The 18391-nt window shown below is 44.9% G+C and overlaps 1 protein-coding gene across 2 annotated transcripts in view; it reads left to right on the forward strand.

The window, feature by feature from the left end:
- Positions 1-7898: 7898 nt before the first annotated feature.
- LOC147619837 (DHBP synthase RibB-like alpha/beta domain-containing protein) overlaps positions 7899-18391 on the forward strand; it is a 61885-nt gene continuing 51392 nt past the window's right edge. The window contains exon 1 of one of the 2 annotated variants that reach the window (XM_086825684.1): positions 7899-8154. Coding sequence is in view for 1 of the 2 variants with exons in the window: in XM_086825683.1 (XP_086681809.1) it covers positions 7948-8154 (207 nt within the window). In the remaining variant the exon portion in view is untranslated. The remainder of the gene's footprint in view (positions 8155-18391) is intronic. The other variant, XM_086825683.1, reaches the window with a different exon arrangement.

Here is an 18391-nt window from a genome sequence, read left to right on the forward strand (position 1 = left end):
AAGGAGACATCATCATACATCCTTAAAAATTTCTTTAATAGCCAATATGCACAAGAATCTCTCATGCACCCCTTTGGAATTAGAGGGAGGTGGTTGTTGTTGAAGGATAACATTGATCTTTTATGGTTCATGGGATAGCCCCTCTTTTGAAATCGCAAGGCCTAAGAGATATCCATGTGAGACTAGGAATGACACTTATGAAGCCGGAGACCCAAGAGGATGCACTTGACGAAGACCAATAAGAGTTACCCAAAGTTCTCATCCAACACCATCTCCTTGGGTATACGCTTGGTATCTAAAATTTTTGGAAAATCATCCAAGAAAATTTTCAAAAAACCATTTATCATTCCTCAAATATCTTTGCGGTTGTGTGCTGGAAAGACGCTGAAGCATTGCACCACCCATACATCATCACATAGGCATATGTGATGAATGTTGTTTTTAGTTGGTCGGCTAGAAAATCTACGGCTATGTAATTGCACCCACTCAAGCCATCTGTGAAAGAGTATAGACCATGGTCTGCCACATCTTCCTTGCTTGATGAAGGGGAGAGTGAAGTCATCCCTAATGGTGCTTTGATTGAGTGTCCAGAAGTCCACACATATATGGATCTTGTTAGTTTTGTTCTTGGGGATGAATATTATGGGAGAAAACAATTCAGGGTGCTCAATGGGGATAATGATGCTTGCCTCCTCCATCTTCTCTAGCTCCTCCTTCATTACTTCTAGTTTATGTGTTAAATCTCCTTTCTCACCAGTTGCATCCCCTCCTTTAATGGTATCCTATGGGTGGTGCTAATGCGAGGGTTGATGCTGCCAAGGAGGTCCTTGTAGGTCCAAGGAGGTCCTTGTAGGTCCATGTAAAAACTTCTTGTTGTTGGGAGAAGAAATCTTTAACTCACCTTAGGTTGCCTGCATCCTCCCACACCCATACCACCACCAAGATTGGTCAGGGAGCCTCATCGGTGCCTAAATTGAGTTCCTTAAGATCATCTTGATAAATAGTTAAAGAGAGAGGAATGGCCTCTATTGTGTAGCCTCATGAAGAAGGGGATCAAGAACTAGCTGCATCTAGGAAAATCTCCACTGAGCTCTTCTAGCCATGCTAAGGGTAACTTCTCCACTATTAGAGCTTCCTCCTTGAGCTTACAATGTGCTACTTGGCCCTCTATTTGATTGCAGGGAGCAAGATGGGGAGTAGGGTGTGGTGACTCGATTTGTCCTACTATCTCTTCGAGGGACCCACCGATCGAGTACAATAGTGATGATGGAACTCGGGCTCCCTAAGGCTAATCACTTATACTAGTTCTTTTGTAGCTAAGGGAGAGAGAAGGCCAATGTGCTTAGAGATGAGGTCCAGTCCACCATGAGAGTTTTCTACACAATCCATTAAATCCACTAGGTTTTCTCCATCATTAGCCTTATGTTGAGTGGGGAGCTCACTGATCTCCACCATGTTGCGTTCCATAAGGGCTCGACATCTTCTCCTTTGAGACCAAAGGGTTCCAATGTGTCATCTATAGAGAAACATCACCCCATTCTTTGTGAAATAAGTCCTTACCCAACCAGGCTCAAATCGTGAAATAAGTCCTTACCCAACCAGGCTCAAATTGTGTCATGAAAGGAAGCTACACCAGATCCTTCATGTGCCCCTTTTTATAATGATAAGAGCACACATCTTTCTCCCCATTGGGCTTGCAAGTTGTCCCTTCTCCCCAATCATGGACTACTTGAGCCAATCTTGAACATGCTAAATAGGTGAGCTTGCAAGATAAGTATGCCATAACTCGGTGGGTGGAGTATAGTCAAGCTGTAGAATCATTGGAAAAGTTCCATCGTGTCAGCTACCAAATGTGCCAGTGATATAAATGTGGAACGGCCACCTAGGCACGTTGTGAGTGTTAGCTCAAGTTGATCTTTAACATCTCAACACTGCCCCTCAAGCTCAACTCCATCTCCAAGACTCCAAGCATGCTACAAAATCTGTGAAGCTTCTTAGCTCCCAAGGCCTTGGTGAAAATGTCGGCAACATGCTCCTCTGTGCTGATATACACAGGATCAATATCTCCTGCCAAGACCTTCTCTCTGATGAAGTGATAGTGAACCTCTATGTGTTTGGTCCGTGTATGAAACACTGGGTTCCTAACCAATTGTATGCTACTAAGGTTGTCACAATATGACAACCACATGCAATCCCATATCTCCAAGTAACTTGTGTAACCAAGCTACCTCACATTCTTGCATCGCAGCACCAATTATATGCTACTAAGGTTGTCACAATAAATGACAACCACATGCAATCCCATATCTCCAAATAACTTGTGTAACCAAGCTATCTCACATTCTTGCATCGCAGCACCTTAATGCCAAGAAAGTATCTTAGCTCACCCAAATCTCTCACCCTTTCACATATCCTCTCATCTCATCATTCACATCCACATCCATTTTCATTACATCACATCTTATCACATCCTATTTACATCTTATCACATCCGTTCACATCCCATTTACATCTTATCTCATCCACTTTACATCTTATCACATCCGTTCCACATCTTATTCCCATATAGTAGTTTTTATTACTTTGATATCAATAATGGGACTTTTTCTAAATTTCTATCAACCTAGATAAAGTTTCTTTTTTTCGACGACTATTTCCATATTCCTTCTCAATTCTTCAATTGAATTATATTCAATATTCCTCTTTTGAATAAGAGAATTCATGGGATTCACAAAAATTAATTCTACCCATATTTCCACTTTTGATGATTGAATAATCATAAATTGAATTATACTAAAAATTCCTCTTCTTCCCATTTAATTTCTTGGATCTCAAATACCATGGGAATTCCTCTTTTTGCATTTGATTATTTGCATTGCAATATCATGGGAATTTCTCTTTTATCAACAAATAATTCTCATAAAATAAATTCCTCGAAAATAAAATATCCATTAATTCAATATGCTAAGAATTCCTCTTTTCCCATTTAAATGATTGAATTTCAAATGTCATAAGAATTTCTCTTTTATCATTTAAATATTTCTCATTGATAAAATAAATTTATCTAAAATTTATCATTGAATTTAAATAAAATATCCATTAATTATATGCTAGGAATTTCTCTTTCTCATCTAAATGATTGAATTTCAAATGTCATAAGAATTCCTCTTTTATCCTTTAAATATTTCTCATAGATAAAATAAATTTATCTAAAATTCATCTTTGAATTTAAATAAAATATCCATTAATTCCAATATGCTAGGAATTCCACTTTTCTCATTCAATTGATAATTCCAAATATGGTGGAAATTCCTCTTTCATCATTTAAATTTATCTAAGCATAAAATAAATTTAACTAAAATTTCTCTTAAAAATTAAATAAAAATCTCCATTAATTCTATTATCCTAGAAGTTTCACTTTTCTCATTTAAATGATTGAATTCTAAATATGTTGGGAATTTCTATTTAATCATTTAAATTTATTTATGCATAAAAATAAATTTAACTAAAATTCTTCTTTAATAAAATATCCATTATTTTGGTATTCCAATTTTTCTCTTTCTCCATTGGAATACATGGACTTCCATTGTCATGGGAATTTTACTTTTATCATAAAAAATGAATTACTAGAAATTTCTCTCCCTTAATTAACTATTTATGCATAAGCATTAAAAATTAAATTTTCCATGGTTATGAAGAGAATTATTCAATTAACCTAGGATGACTAATCCTAGAATATGGTAGGAAGTCCTCTTTTCATATTATGTATGAAAATGATTTATGTGTTAATTTTTCAAAAAATTTACCATAGCTCCGTTGCTATTACTGACAATTTTTAATTTTTATGAAAAGAATAAGACATAGTAAAATAATTATGATAGTATAACTATCTTTTAGCATTAAATCTAATTTATGGATTTATCCCATAATATTACCATATTTTTCAAGCATATAAGTATAAAAACCATTTTCTTAAACCTCTAGCTTCACAAGCCTAGAGTTTGATTTGTGAATAGAGAATTTCTCCATGAGAAGCATTAATTGAATATAGAATAGGTCATAGGAATGACCATTCTTTAGGGGAGAGAGATATTCTTTTTAAAAAATATTTTAATTTAAGCATAAATAAAAACTTTATGTGTTTAATCACTAAAATCCATTAGAGAGCTTCAATTGCATTAAAAATATTTTAACTTAAGCATAAATAAAAACTTTATGTGTTTAATCACTAAAATCCATTAGAGAGCTTCAATTGCATTAAAGAGCCATTCAATTGAATACTTCTCAAGCTTGAGAGGGGTTGAGAAGTGAGAAACATTTAGAGATTAAGAAAAAGACCATAAATCACACTTTACCTCTTATTTTGCTTGATTCTTTAGTCTAAGGAGAGGCCCCCAACCAATCAATTGGTTTAGTATGTTGATGAAGACTCCAAAGAAGGTTGAAGAGAGAGAGAGAAGCTCCAATCTCTTCAAATTATAGAGGATTTTTAGAGGATAATAGAAAATATCATTATTTCAATATAATATTGGCATGGTATAGTTCACATATTTTTTTACAAAGGGCTAAGGATCTATTTGTAGGTGAGGGAGGCCTTTAACCAAGTCCAACTAGTTTCTAGAATTTACCAAATTCAGTTTGGCTGAATTTGGACAAGATTTGGACCAGTTTGGCTCCCTTTTTTATTTGGTTTGATCCAGGAGAAAGGAGAGATAAAAATATCTTATTATTTTTGAGTTTAAAACTCCTCCACACATGTGAAATAGGTGTCTCCTTGAAGGCTCCCCCTTTCCTTACCAAGGTGTCAAAAATGAATGATTACTCCAAAATATCTCATTTTTTTAGTAATATTTCATAATTTTTAACTAATAAATCTTGTACTCAGCCAACTCTTCATCTTATGTGGGCATTTACTCATTTTTGGGTATTTTCTTTTATTCATTGGATTTATCTCATCCCAATACTTGGATAAATCTTATTGGTCCATAGGAACCTTAATTGGACCATAATCCAAAATTTCAAAAAATCTTGACCCTTAGGCTAAGGTCTTTTAAATCATTTTTAATTAATTTCAATTGCACCTTGGAAAATTTATTTTGATTTTCTATTTCAGGGAAACATATATTTTGATATTTGTAGAATTTACATATCCAAAAATATCTCAATATTGAATTTCCACTCTCTAGAAATTTTCATCTCACTAAGCTACAACATTTGAGAATGTTGCATCAAGACATCCTTGTGTCGATGTTATCCTTATTGAATTCAATGAGGATAGCGAGAGGGAGGTTCTCACAGTGAAAGCTCGATTAAACAAGTAAGAGAATATATGTTTTGAGACTCTTTGAATTAGGAATATATGTTTTGAGACTCTTTGAATTAGGAATATTCGACCTACTATGTTTCAATCTTTCATCATAACCTTAAATTTTGTTGCCATAGGATGAATCAAGTGGGCTATATTTCTTCTTTCCTTATGAACAAAGTGTGCCTCATTAGGGCACTTGGCAGTGTTGGGGCAAACAAAGAAACAATTATGAAGCACACTAGAGAGATAAGCAAAGCATGGATAGACAAGCATGCCTCGACACAAAAAAAAGGGCCGCCTATCTTGGTATAACTGTGAGCTTTCCAAACTTTCCCAAATAGTATTCCAGATAAACCTTCAATCTTTAGACACTTGCAATATATGATTAACATTTACATATTATCCACTAATGTTGTAATTCATGAATAATAAGATGAGTACCTCGTAGTAGCATCCACCCGAGATATTGACCCTCTAGTAGATAATTTGCATGCATATGAGTTTGAAGAGAAATGGAGAACAAAATTTTATAAAGATGAAAGAAAGTGGAGGCATGCTACAAGGCGAGTGGCAGTGATTGCAAATCCTGCACAAGGGGAAGGTTTCTTTGAGTAAGAAATCCTACACTTTTTCCTTTGTCTATTTCGTAGGCAACAACATTTTATGGTTTTAATGTTGCGGTTTAATTTTGGTATTGTGTTGTAAACGACTAGTGCAAGTTAATTGGGGACGAGAAACCAGATTGTTTGACAGAGGATAGGCTATATAGCCTCGCACAGCTAGCTCGTTGTTGCCAAATGACCACAAAGCACAGATTTTGGATATTTTGATTGATGGCGATTTGCAAAGGTTGAGGATTCACAAATCCCTAAAAGTACGTAATTGATATTTACAAAGTACTCTATTTTGTTCGAATAACAATTTCAATGGCAACGTAGCAAATGCAAGTTTATTCAGGGATCAGCTTTGAAGAGAAGTCATATGGCATGAGATTGGAGCACAAGGTGTAGCCGTCCTTGTAAAAATATAAGAAAAGTACAAGGTAATTTTTCCAGATACATTCCTGGAGGACCTCACCAATCTTAAGAGTTTATATTTTGGAAAGCTGTTCAAGGAAATGGTGGGATCCCTAAAGAAACAAGGTGTGGTAGCTTCAAACCCTGCTGTCATCAAGGCTACCGAGAGTGCTGTGTTCAGGTGTGTAACATTCTACAAAGCGTACTTACTACTTAGTTATACTCTTTATATTTGTAAACTGAATAGAAATAATAATGTGTAGATGGATTTGTAAGTGCCATGCGGAGAGATCTATTGTAGATGTGCCTGTAATCTTAAAAGACTGTCACAATCCAAAACATGAGAGCACTATGTATACACAGCAGCAACTTCAAGACCTTTGGGATGCAGGGATATACGAGAGATGCCCATTGTTCCTTGACTTTCCAAGTGGTAAATTTTCCAAGAGTGAGAAGGAGATGTATACTCTGGCTTGTAAAGCAAAGCAATCAACCATGGTATGAACTATACAATTAGATATTTTACTTTATTTTAAATATTGTTTCTTATATCTTTTTGAATCGTGAATTCTATTGTGAAGCCTAGAAGTCTACGTGACAAATCACATGTTCAAGGCAAGGGTAAAGGTCTTATATATATGAAAAATGAAGGGGATGATGATGATAAAGGGGCAAAAGTGCCAGAAAAGGATGCAACGAAAGGAAAGAGAAAAGAAAAGGCACTACAGGAAGAGGACGACTCTGATACCTCTCCATCAGAATATGACGAAAGCGATTCTGATGATAGCACTCGCAAGATTGAGGTAACCCCAAAAGTTGAAGAAGTTGGTCATGCAGCAACACATGCAAAGGCACTCTTTTATTTGTGGTTCATTGGTATTATTGTTACATTGTTTGGATACTAACATAGATTAAGTTATGGATTCAAATAAGCTTGGCAAGAGGTGAAGCGCCAAATGCACCATTGCGATCTATTAATCCACCTAGCCTGGGTGACCTGACTCTAATCCAAATAAATTTGCCAAATATGATTTTACTCATTGGTAATGATAATGTAAAGAATTTGTGTGGTGCATGCACTTATAAAATGTATGCTTTGTAAGAGTGTCTCGTCGTATCATGATAGTAGTCCTCGACGCTCCGAGCGAACATCAAAGTGCTAGTTCCTCTACCGTTATAGAAGCCTCAGGGTTAACAGGTGTAATAATCAATTGTGACCATGTGTGAAAAGATTGTAAAGGTGTGTCTTTTATATCATGTAATGATAATTAATGTATAACTCTACTCAACATGGTGTGACAAGACATCATTCTACAAAGATTACTGTGTATCAAGTGGCAATCATTATAGCTCACACCGAGTGCTCTGGCTTTTCCTTAGACACCCTGGTGAATGTGCGATATACAACGCAGATTGGAAAGGCCTTTGGACAAGCGGTAAGCAACACTAACCATAGAGGTTGCCAATGAACATCACTTTTTGCAGAGAGAGACGTTATTTGCACGTTTAGCACACGTGGCAAAAAAAATGTGAAACCAAATATCATGGAGGATATATATACATAGCAATGCCCCTTTGTGTAAGGACTCACACGAGCATTTCGCAGCGCGTATTAGAAATACTATGAGCTGCCACCATGCAACTTGGCACTCTCCACACCATGGAATGTATGCCTTGTTGCCATGTCGCACCGGACAGAAGCTCTTCCCCTGCGCTCAAAAATCCTCAGCTCGCTTTTGGAACGGGCGTAAGAGCTCGCTCCTTGTGGTGGAGAGTGTGGCGAAGCGCAGCCCCAAACGACTAAAGTACCAATTCACCAGCACAAGAAAGGTAACCCAATTGGGAAAACTTCACCTCATTCACATGCTTTCTTTCATTCTGTGGCTCCTAAGTTCGAAGATAACCTAATTGGGAATTGTCACTGAATACATCTTTATCTGCTTAGTTCAAGGTAATCTTATAGCTTTGCAAGTCTAAGGTTAACCCAATTCTGAAATGCCTTCAATCCCACTGCACAAAGGTCTAGGAAAACCCAATTGGCTAATTACGCTAATTTCACTGGCCATCCATTAAGTTCTTAGGTAACCAAACTGCTTTATGTATCAAAGTTCTAAGGTAACCCAACTGCTCAATTTTGCTCAATCTTAAGGTAACTTAAATGCTCAGTTTCACTCAGAGCTAAGATAATCCAAATGCTCAATGACACTGAGTTCTAGGTAACCCGGATTCTAGATGTCACTAACAACATGGTAGCATGTCCGAGCCCATCAACTTATCGGTGGGCAGCCCTACTGCTGGATGCAACTGCAGCCTTGCAGTGTTTTTGACAAGGGTGTTACGATGGGGAATGTTGTGAAGCCACCCTAAGTTCTAAACTAAACTCAAATGACTAAGTTTAAAGTAACCCAAATGCACAATCTCACTTAGTTCAAAGGTAACCCAAATGCTCAATTTTCCAAAGTTTTAACGAGAACCAAATGTGTAATTTTACTGTTCTTACTTGAGTTTCAATCTCACAAAGTTCAAGATAACCTAAATGTCACTGTTTTTTATTGAGTTCTTAAGTAACCGAATGTCACTGGCGTAACTCAATTAGCATAAATAGCATTGTCTATCCAACAAGTTGTAAGTTTACCTAATTGCTTGGCCATAGCATTGAAAATCTAAGGTAGCCACTGAGCTAAAAGGTCACTCAATCGTAGTCATACCCAGTAAAGTTACTTGCATTTATTTTCTAGTTACTAAGTTCAGAGGTAAAACAAGTGCTTCATTTTATGTTTTTTTTTGTTTTCTAGTCACCGTATCCAAATGCTCAAATCTTCTGGAATCTTTTGGCTAGCCATTACGTTTTAAGAGAATGCAGTAGGTATAATTTCATTACCTAGGCCCCCAGTTCTAAGGTGATTGATGCCTGTGAGGTTTATTCACTAAGTTCAACTGCTGCCCCCACCTCTCCCGCTTTACCCTTGCTGCCCCCACCCATCTTCTCCCGCCTCTGCCCCCCTTCTTCTGCACCCGCCTCTGTTGCTCCCGCATTCTGCTTCTGCCTTGCTGCCCCCGCCTTGTCCTCCCCCGTTTCCCTTTTTATTTCAGCAGCATTTTTATTTGGATTCAAGTCGGCCGCCCACACTTTCTCGATTGGCTTTATGGCTTCTTCTGCTGCAGCCAATCTTTCGTCACCCCCGCTAGCCAAGAGAATCATCAATTTTTCACAAGATGAGCTCACCTCTCTTTAGCACGACATGTCCAGACCACCCTTGTTGCGAGAGTTTATGGTTCCCACCCCTCTCGTTCGCAGGCTTGTGAATGGCTTCTAGCAGCTCTCCCTTCGGAGCTGATTGTGCACTTTGAGGATACTCGTTTGCTTGGTCGAGGCTTCTTCCTAGTGGACTTTCATTCTTCAAAAGCTACTTCTCAGGCTTTGGCTGGCAGCCCCTTCCCTCTTGGCCCTACTAAGATTTTCTTCTTTCAGTACCAGGTGGGCTTTGATCTAGTGGCGGAGGATCAGCGCCTTACCCCGGTCTCACTGCGGTTCCTTGCTCTTCCTCAGTCCTATTGGAAGCTTTTAGCTTCCATAAGGGCATCCTTTGGCTAGGTTCTAGAGGTACGAGTCCTTCCAAGCTCAGCTTCCGCAACTGTTACCGCCACTCTTGACAGTGTACCCCGAGTCCTTGTGCTAGTTCCTGATCCATCAATTGTTGACAATCATATTATGCTTCAGAGACCTGACGGATCTCATTTCCGCATGGAGATTGCAGGCAAACTTGACCAGTGTCAGATTTGTCGTCGACAGGGCCACATTGCTAGAGATTGTCCCAGATCGAGGGGCCATACTAGGAGGCGGCGTGGTCCTACCCATCAGATGCCTTCTGCAGTTGCCAAGACTCCAGTTGCTCCTTTGCCACAACAAACCACACAACGTTGGGTTGTGGTTAGGGACGGCAGGCACCCTCGGACCCCCGTACCTGTCCTTTTACCCACACTCCTTGTAGAGCACCCTAACCCTTATGCAGCTCTTGCCTCACAGGATGTTGATCCTTCTTTGGAGGATGAGGCTTTGCAAGCACATGGTCTGGATCCTTCACAGGAGGATGTTGCATTTGTGAGGATTATATTGTTAATCTCTCATAGTGTGTACTAATTACTACTTAAGTACTTAACAAGAGACTTCAGGAGAACACTTGAGAGAAGATTGAATTGAATTCATTAAACTGAGTACAATAGGTCTCTTATATAGGAGATGAAGAGACACATTTGAAGAGGCATGTCCTTTGACGAAAGGACATGACCATAGACGAAAGGACACAACTTTAGGCTAAGGGATTTGTCTATTCGATGTAGAGGCACAACCATTCATCAAGGGATACAACCATTCGTCAAGGGATACAACCATTCGTCGAAGGGATGTGGCTATTCGATGAAGAGGTACATCCTTTGGCGAAGAGTCGCAACCAGTCGAGGCTAGGGGTTCCCTTGGCTGGTTACTCTTTGCATCTGCAACAGGAATCAGCAATGAAGAGAGAATCTGATACATACATATGTCACAATCGTGACATTCCCTCCCAATTAAAATAAAAACCATGTGTCAAATGATAGACATCCGTTTGTCAAAGAACTCCTGAAGAAGATTAGGGTACTGCTGCATGTCTTCATCTGTTTGCTAAGTGGAAACAGACTCATCCAAATCCATCCACTTCACAAGAAATTCTCTAATCAACTTTCTTCTTGTTTCCTTCTGTCGTACGTCAAGAATTACTTCTGGAACAAGGATAATATGGTCATCTTCAATTTTTGGTACATATGAAGAAAAGTCTGGAACAGGCGAATCTCCTTGAACATACTGCTTGAGCCAAGAAATGTGAAAAGTCGGATGAACCTTCCCCCATGAAGGTAAGTTCCAACTTGTAACTGACAACTGAATTTTTCTGAAGAATCTTGAAAGGTCCATAGAAGCGAGGTCACAACTTTGGAAAAACTGACTTCACTGTTTTGTAGCGGTGAGGTGCCACATACAACAAGACCAAATCTCCTTCTTGAAAAGCTGCATGTCGACGATGCTTGTTGGCCTGTTTTTGATATTTTTGTTGCACATGGACCAATTTATCTCGAACTTGCACAAGCACATCTTGCATCTCCTGAACCAACTGATCTGCCAACGCCACTTTGTGTTGTAAAACAAAGTTTGTAGGCACAAGAGGAGTATGCCCATATGCTACTTGAAATGGTGTCAATCCAATTGCTGAATGATGGGAATTATTATAAGCAAATTCCATGAGTGGCAAATAATCTTCCCACGATGCCAAACGGGCTTGAATGTATTGTCGAATCATTCTGAAGACCACTACAAGAATCTAAGCATTGCCTTTGGATGAACGAGGCAAAGTGGTGATAAAATCCATACTGATACTTTTCCATCTCTCATTGGGGACTAGCAAAGGTTGAAGTAAACCTTGAGGAAGTTGTCGAGAGGCTTTCATTATCTGACACGAATGACAAGCTTTGACAAATTTGATAACATCTTGCTGCATCTGAGGCTTGAAGTATGTAACAGACAAAAGCCGATATGTCTTGTTGATACCCGGATGAGCAACATAAGGAACTTCATGATGCTCTTGAATGAGAATCTTCCGCAATGAAGTATTGTGAGGCACACAAATGCGATCAAAAAAGAACAGCAATTCATCTACGATGGTGTAGGCTGCAAACATGTTTTTTTTTTTTCCGAGAAAAGATCCTTTCATTAGTTATATAAAAAACGCCCGTAGGGCTACAAAAGATCTCGCCTGCTTAAGAGAGACAGAGCAGTGAATACAGCATGGCAGCCCGGGAGACTCTCCCTAGGTGCTGCAAAATACAAGCATCAGTACAAAGAACTGAGAGGCTAAATCATACAATAGGGGGGGGAAGAGCCAAACAGGTGGCCTGTAGTGCCAACGGGGGATCCCGTGTGTAAGGTGTAGAAAGGGCCACAACGCCAAGTGGTATGAAAGGCCTGGCGCCGTAAGATCGCCTCATCCGAGTCTCCCCGGATGCGGTCGTACTGTCCTCGCAGGGTGTGGATCAACTCCTGCCAAATCCCCCGTACAGTCTCTGCTGGTGACTCCAATCTCCCCTCAAAGGCCGTAAAGCACCGGGCCCTCCAGGTGAACGAGATGGTGAGGCTGCTGAGGAGCTCCCATCGTAAATCCCTCTCCTGTGTCCAGCTGGCGGACGAGAAATCCGGTGCCGGAACCAGGCGAGGCTGGCCCCTAATAAATCTGATGGCCTGACTGCCCTGCTCCATCTCATAGCCCATAGCAGGCCCTGACAAAGTCGACCAAGTAGCGGCACCCCACGTAAACATACCCTCTGGAGAGAGGGGGGCCAGAATACGCAGCATCCGCAGCCAAATCTGCTGCGCCTGAGGGCAATCCCAAAGGCAATGCCTCTGTGTCTCCATAGGGTGGCCGCATCGGACGCAGGCCGCCGGAAGACCGCTGTAAACAAGCCAAGTACCAACTGCTGAGCCCCTGTGGGGCGACCAGCCACCACTGAAAAGTCGAGATCCTGCGGGCCTGTCGACTAGCCCAGAGTCGAGCCCAAAAATCCTCCAGGAACTCCTGTGAGAGTCCCTGTAGTCGCCAATGCCCCGCTGCCGCTGGAGAGACCGTCCTCCTCGCCGTCAAAATATGTCGCCCCAGCCGAACAGTATACTGGAAAAAGGTGATCTCTGTGGCCTCAAGGGATGCGTAAGGATCATGCCACTCGTACTCCCCGGGGTCCCACTGTAGCCGGGCCAAGGGGCGCGATGCATATGCCCATATGCGCCAATCCGGGAGCACATCAGCAGGGTCGGGTCAATATGCCACTTCCGAGAAGCGGCAGCCACTACCCGAATCCTCTGAAAGGTGCACTCTGCAACCAAAGGCGACTCCACCTCCACTCTCTGGAGTCTGCCCTCATCCTGAATCTCATAGTAGAGGCAACTGCCATCCTCAGTGCAAGCTCTGACAGCAATCAGGATCTCCAACTGTGTAAAGGCTCCCATCCACCGTGGGGCCACTGGCTCGAGAGGCGTGAACCACTCCTCCGTGAGTGCCTCCTGAATATCATCCCTCATAATCAACCCCCCTTTGAAGTGACTCAGCCTCTCCACCTGGATCTCCTCTGGTAGACTGCAGAAGGCCTGCCAGTCTCCAAAACTACGAGCTGGGCCTGCCGCTAAAGGCCCCCAGGCTAGCCGAGGCCGAGAACCCAGCATATGACCCTGCTCTGTGCGAATCGCTGGGCTCCAGATGAGCGGCTGTCTGGCCCGCTCCTCAACACAAGAAGGAGGTCGCTGAGAGAGCCCCGGTCTCAGCAGCTCCCAAGCTCTCAGGATACTCAAAGCAAATCTGTCCTCCCATCCTCTACTGAGGCCTGTCCTCCTCATCTCGATAAAGATCCAGCGAATCTCTGGTGCCCAAGTGCCCCCTGCTGGGGGCGCCCGAGCCTGCAGCCGCTGCAAGAGGAGCTCTTTCCAAGGCTCAGCGCCCGGAAGCAACCCCCGAACGATAAGCTTCCCCAATAAAGCTCTACTCTGATCAACTGGATCTATAATGCCCAAACCTCCCTGAGCCAGCGGAAGTGTAATAACTGCCCATGCAACCTTTGCCCGAGTTGGCTGACCGTCCCGCCCAGACCACAGAAAGTTCCTGATCAGCCTCTGTACCTGGCTGATGCAAGAGCTCGAGAAGATCCAGCAAGACATAATGTACCACATGGTCGCTAACAGCACCTGATTTGCCACCACCACCCTCCCAGCCAAGGATAGTCGAGCTGTACTCCAATACAAAAGCTTCTTCCGAATGCTCAGAAGAAGCGGGGCAATCTGCTGCTCAGGTGACAAATCTAGGCCAATTTGGCATCCCAAATACCGCACTGCTGTGCCTGGAGGAATCCATCTAAAACCGGGGTCCGGGCTCCATGCCGGAGTGGGAGCACTACTGATCCAAAAGGCCACTGTCTTGCGCCAATTGATCAATGCTCCCGAAGCTGCACTAAAAACCTGGAGCGACTGCTCTGCCCGAAGAAGATTGGCCTCTTGGCCATGCAAAAATAAGCCCGTGTCGTCTGCAAACTCAGCATCAAGCAGGTCCTCCCCCCGGACTGGGAGCTGAAGTCCTCTCAAACCGACCTCCTCTGCCGTCAAATACATGCTCATAGCCTCCGCAAAGAAGAGAAAAAGAAAAGGGGCGAGGGGACACCCCTGACGGACTGATTTGGTCAGCTCAAAACTCGGCCCCCGTCCTCCTGCAATCAACACCTGGCTGCGAGCTGTGGAATACAGAGCCGCCACCCCTCTGATCCATCCTGGCTCAAAGCCCAGGCGAAGCATAGTGCCCTCTAAGAAACCCCAATCAACTCTATCGTATGCCTTCTCAAAATCGAGAAGCATCACGACCAAGTCCTCGCCAAGAAATCTAGCTCGGGCCGTCGCCTCCCAGAAAGTAAAGATGTTGTCAAGGATACTGCGCTCCTTGACAAATCCTGTCTGAGTAGCATGAATCAACTCCCCCAGGAACGGCTGGATCCTCAAACTCAAGGCCTTTGCTAAGACCTTGTAGACAGTATTGAGGATCGTAATAGGCCTCCAATGCCTAATATCATCTGATACTCCCTCCCCCTTGGGGATAAGATAGATCAAGCCCTCTGAAAAGCTCTGCGGCATCATCCCAGTGTCCAAAACATGCTGAAAGCCCCTGCGGAGGCCTGGCCCCAAAAGGTCCCAATAGCGCATAAAAAAGGCCGGCGTCAGTCCGTCCTCCCCTGGGCAACTATGTCGCGGCAGGACCCTCAAGGCCTCGGCAAGCTCAATCTCTGACAAAGGCGCACCTAGAACTGTACGCATACGGTCTGTGACCCTCCTCTACACATGGGCCCACACAGTCTGTCTGCAAACATCTCGATCCTCAGTGGCAGGCTCCGCTGAAAGCAGGTCTCTATAGAATGCAGTGGCAATGGCTCTGATCTCCCCGAGCTTAGTAGCTACCGATCCATCCGGTCTACCAAGCTGGCGGACTCCTGCTCGCGAATGACGGGGCCCAGTGATCTCAAAAAACTCTCCAGTCACTCTATCGCCAAGCTGCGTCCACTGAGAGGCCTGACGACGATAGTAAAACTCATGTCTCTGCTCCTCTACCTCTCGAACCTCCTGGCGTGCCTGGCTCAGCTGGGATGCCACCCACTCACATGCAGGCTGCTGCTCCTGAAGGCGCTGTAGCGAAGCAAGGCTGCGTCTCAGCCGATGCTCCCGCTCGCAAATCTCTCCCAACCGTGTCAAAGCTGCAGCATGCAGAAAAGAGCTAAGATCGATGAGTCCCTGGGCACACTGGCCCGCTGCATCCTGGTCAGAGCACTGACTATCATGCCAGATCCTCTCAATGTCCTCAGCGAGACTGGGATCTGTAAGTACCCTCTCTGGGATCCTCAACTACAAGCTGGGCTCCCGTGTCCTCTCCTCCAATGTCAAGATAACTGGCGCATGATCTGAAAATGAGGTGCCAGCGAGAATGCCGACGGAGCTCCCTCGCTCCCCTAACCAATCGCCCACATAAAAGCGATCAATCCGTGATAGATTAGTCCCTCCCTGTCGGCGATCCGACCGGGAGAAACTAAGACTGTCCTAAGACCGGGAGAAAGCCCCATGCTGCCATGCATCAGTGATCCTCAGTCACATGCACAACCGATCCCAAGCTGCAAGCTCCGTGCCGTGCACTGTAACATGACTGCCTCCCACCCTATCTGCCGGGTCCTCAAGCATGTTGAAGTCTCCCCCGACACACCAATGTGCGGCCTCTGGCAATGCATCCGTAACTTGGGTCCAGAACTCTGCTCTGGCACTAGCATGATTGGGCGCATAGACGTTGAGCACGCCCAATAGCTCATCATGCATCCTCAGAATGACATACTGTGCTCTACCAGGCACAATGATCCCTCGATCCACAATGGCCTGCCGCCATACATCTGCAATGACCATGCATACTCCTCCCTGTCCACCCAAAGGACCAAACCCTGCAAACCAAAAAGTGTCCCATCTACCAGGCATCACGGAACCATATCTCCGGATCCTGCTCTCACCCAAGTGGTGCTCCTGCATCATCAAAATATCAATGCTGCCACCAACCAGGCATCTCTGAAGCTCCTGCCTCAAGCAACCACGATAGCGTATAAAATGTGCTCCGCCAAGGTCCTGTACATTCCATGAGATGATCCTCATGGATGCCCTGCTGAGGTGGATGCTGTCTCAGCCATACGGCGGGCCTTCGCAAGCGGCTTGGATGGAGAGTAGTCCCCATCCGAGCGGCTGCGAATCTACCCACCCGGTGTGCTGCAAGAATCCCGGATCAGGCGCCAGTGGCTGTGGCCCATGGCGACTGCCTCCCGCTCTGACAAAGCAACCTCGTGTATACACACATATCCAGGGTCGCGTGCTAAGTCTGCCACTATGCGAACGACCAAATGCCGAATCCCTGAGGTATCCACACTCCCGGGATCCAAGAAAAAATGAGCCAACTCCCAAAGTCGGCCTATCACATCTGTCACCTCCAGATTGCTCATGTGATGAGAAAACTCAACTGCCTGAGTCTTCAAAGTGCTGAGAGCGAGCTCTAGAGTCCACTCCCGGTCGCAAGGGCCACATAGAGGGAACGAGAAGGCCACCGCTGAGTCTAGTGCCTCCTCTCCGCGGGCCGGAGGTATCACTACATGAACTCGGATGGGTGCTGGCTCATGGGGGCCCTCTGCTCCAAAAAGCCGTGTGAAGGTATAATCAAAAGCCTCCGAGCGTTGTCTAATGCCAAGGCGACTCAGCCGACTGTGGATAGATGAAATCCGTGAAGCCCTAATCGGCATAGGTCTCCTCTGTGATGCTCGAGCGAGGTCAGTGCTCAGCGCTCTCCGGACTGCAGGTGAACGCCAGGGAACTGCCAGGGCCTCCCGGGAAGGTGAGGCGGGCGGAGGGGGAGGAGGGGGAGGCGAGGGGGGTGGAGAGGGAGCCGCTGCCGAAACCGGAGCGGAGGCGGGAGGAGGCGATGGTGGAAGCGAGGCGGTGGGGGGGGGACGGGGGTGGGGGGGGTGGGGGTGGGGGAGGGGGTGCTGGCATCTCCTGGTCCTCAGTCGGCGCCGCGGGGGTCTCCTCCTGGAGGGGAGAAAAGCTGTTCCTCACGGGAACCCAGTGAGGCTGAGACTGTGGCTGCTGCTGCAGCGGTCTCTGGACGTGCTGCTGTGGCTGTCTCCCTCGGCGGCGCCCCTGTCCAGGCTGCCACTCCGAGGCCTCTGTGGCCTGAGCAAGTGTCCCGGAGGCAGCCTGCCGAGCCGAATCTGTGGGCGGGCCATCAGTAGCCTGCTGTGGTGAGGGTCGGGGTCTCCTGTGAGGGCAGGCCTTGGCCAGATGGCCGACCTGTCTGCAAATGAAGCACTGATTCGGGAGCCCCGAGAACTTCACTCTCTGATCTATCCATCCCCCCCCTATCCTAGGTAGCTGAATGACCTTAGGAAGGGAGGAGATGTCAGACACCAACACTCTGACCGAAGGTAGCCCAGCTGCTCTGGCCACCACTGAAGCAGCTGAGGGGCCAGTCTCTAGTACCGAGCCCACCAATGCTCTGAGCCGTGGGAGGAGCGGAAGATACTCCCGGCGGAGTCCAGGGAAGCAAACTGTAACATGAAAAAGGCGCTCTCCCTGCTCCGCCGCTGCTGGATCAAATCCATGCTGCCAAGGTCTGAAGAAAGCCCGAGCACCCCGGATGTCAAGGGGACTCATGGCAAGGACCTTGGCAACACTCTGGGCGGCCTCGAACTCGATCTGGTAATGTCCACGGCCCAATAGCTGTACATCCAGGATCTTGCCCACATCTGCAAGAAGGCGGGCCTGAAGAAGATCCCGGATCTCCCCTCTGCTGGGGTGAGTGCCGACTATACGGCAGATGGTGGAATGTGCCTGGAGGCATTCCACCTCTGGGCGAGGCTCGCTTCCTCTTCTGGCGAAAGAGAAAGCCTGATGGGGGTATCCTCAGGGGCGATCGAGGGGGCTGCAGAAGAGTCCCTC

The sequence above is a fragment of the Cibotium barometz genome, chromosome 32 (genome assembly GCF_041138505.1).
Source record: "Cibotium barometz isolate CiBa-2024 chromosome 32, ASM4113850v1, whole genome shotgun sequence".
Taxonomy (NCBI): domain Eukaryota; kingdom Viridiplantae; phylum Streptophyta; class Polypodiopsida; order Cyatheales; family Cibotiaceae; genus Cibotium; species Cibotium barometz.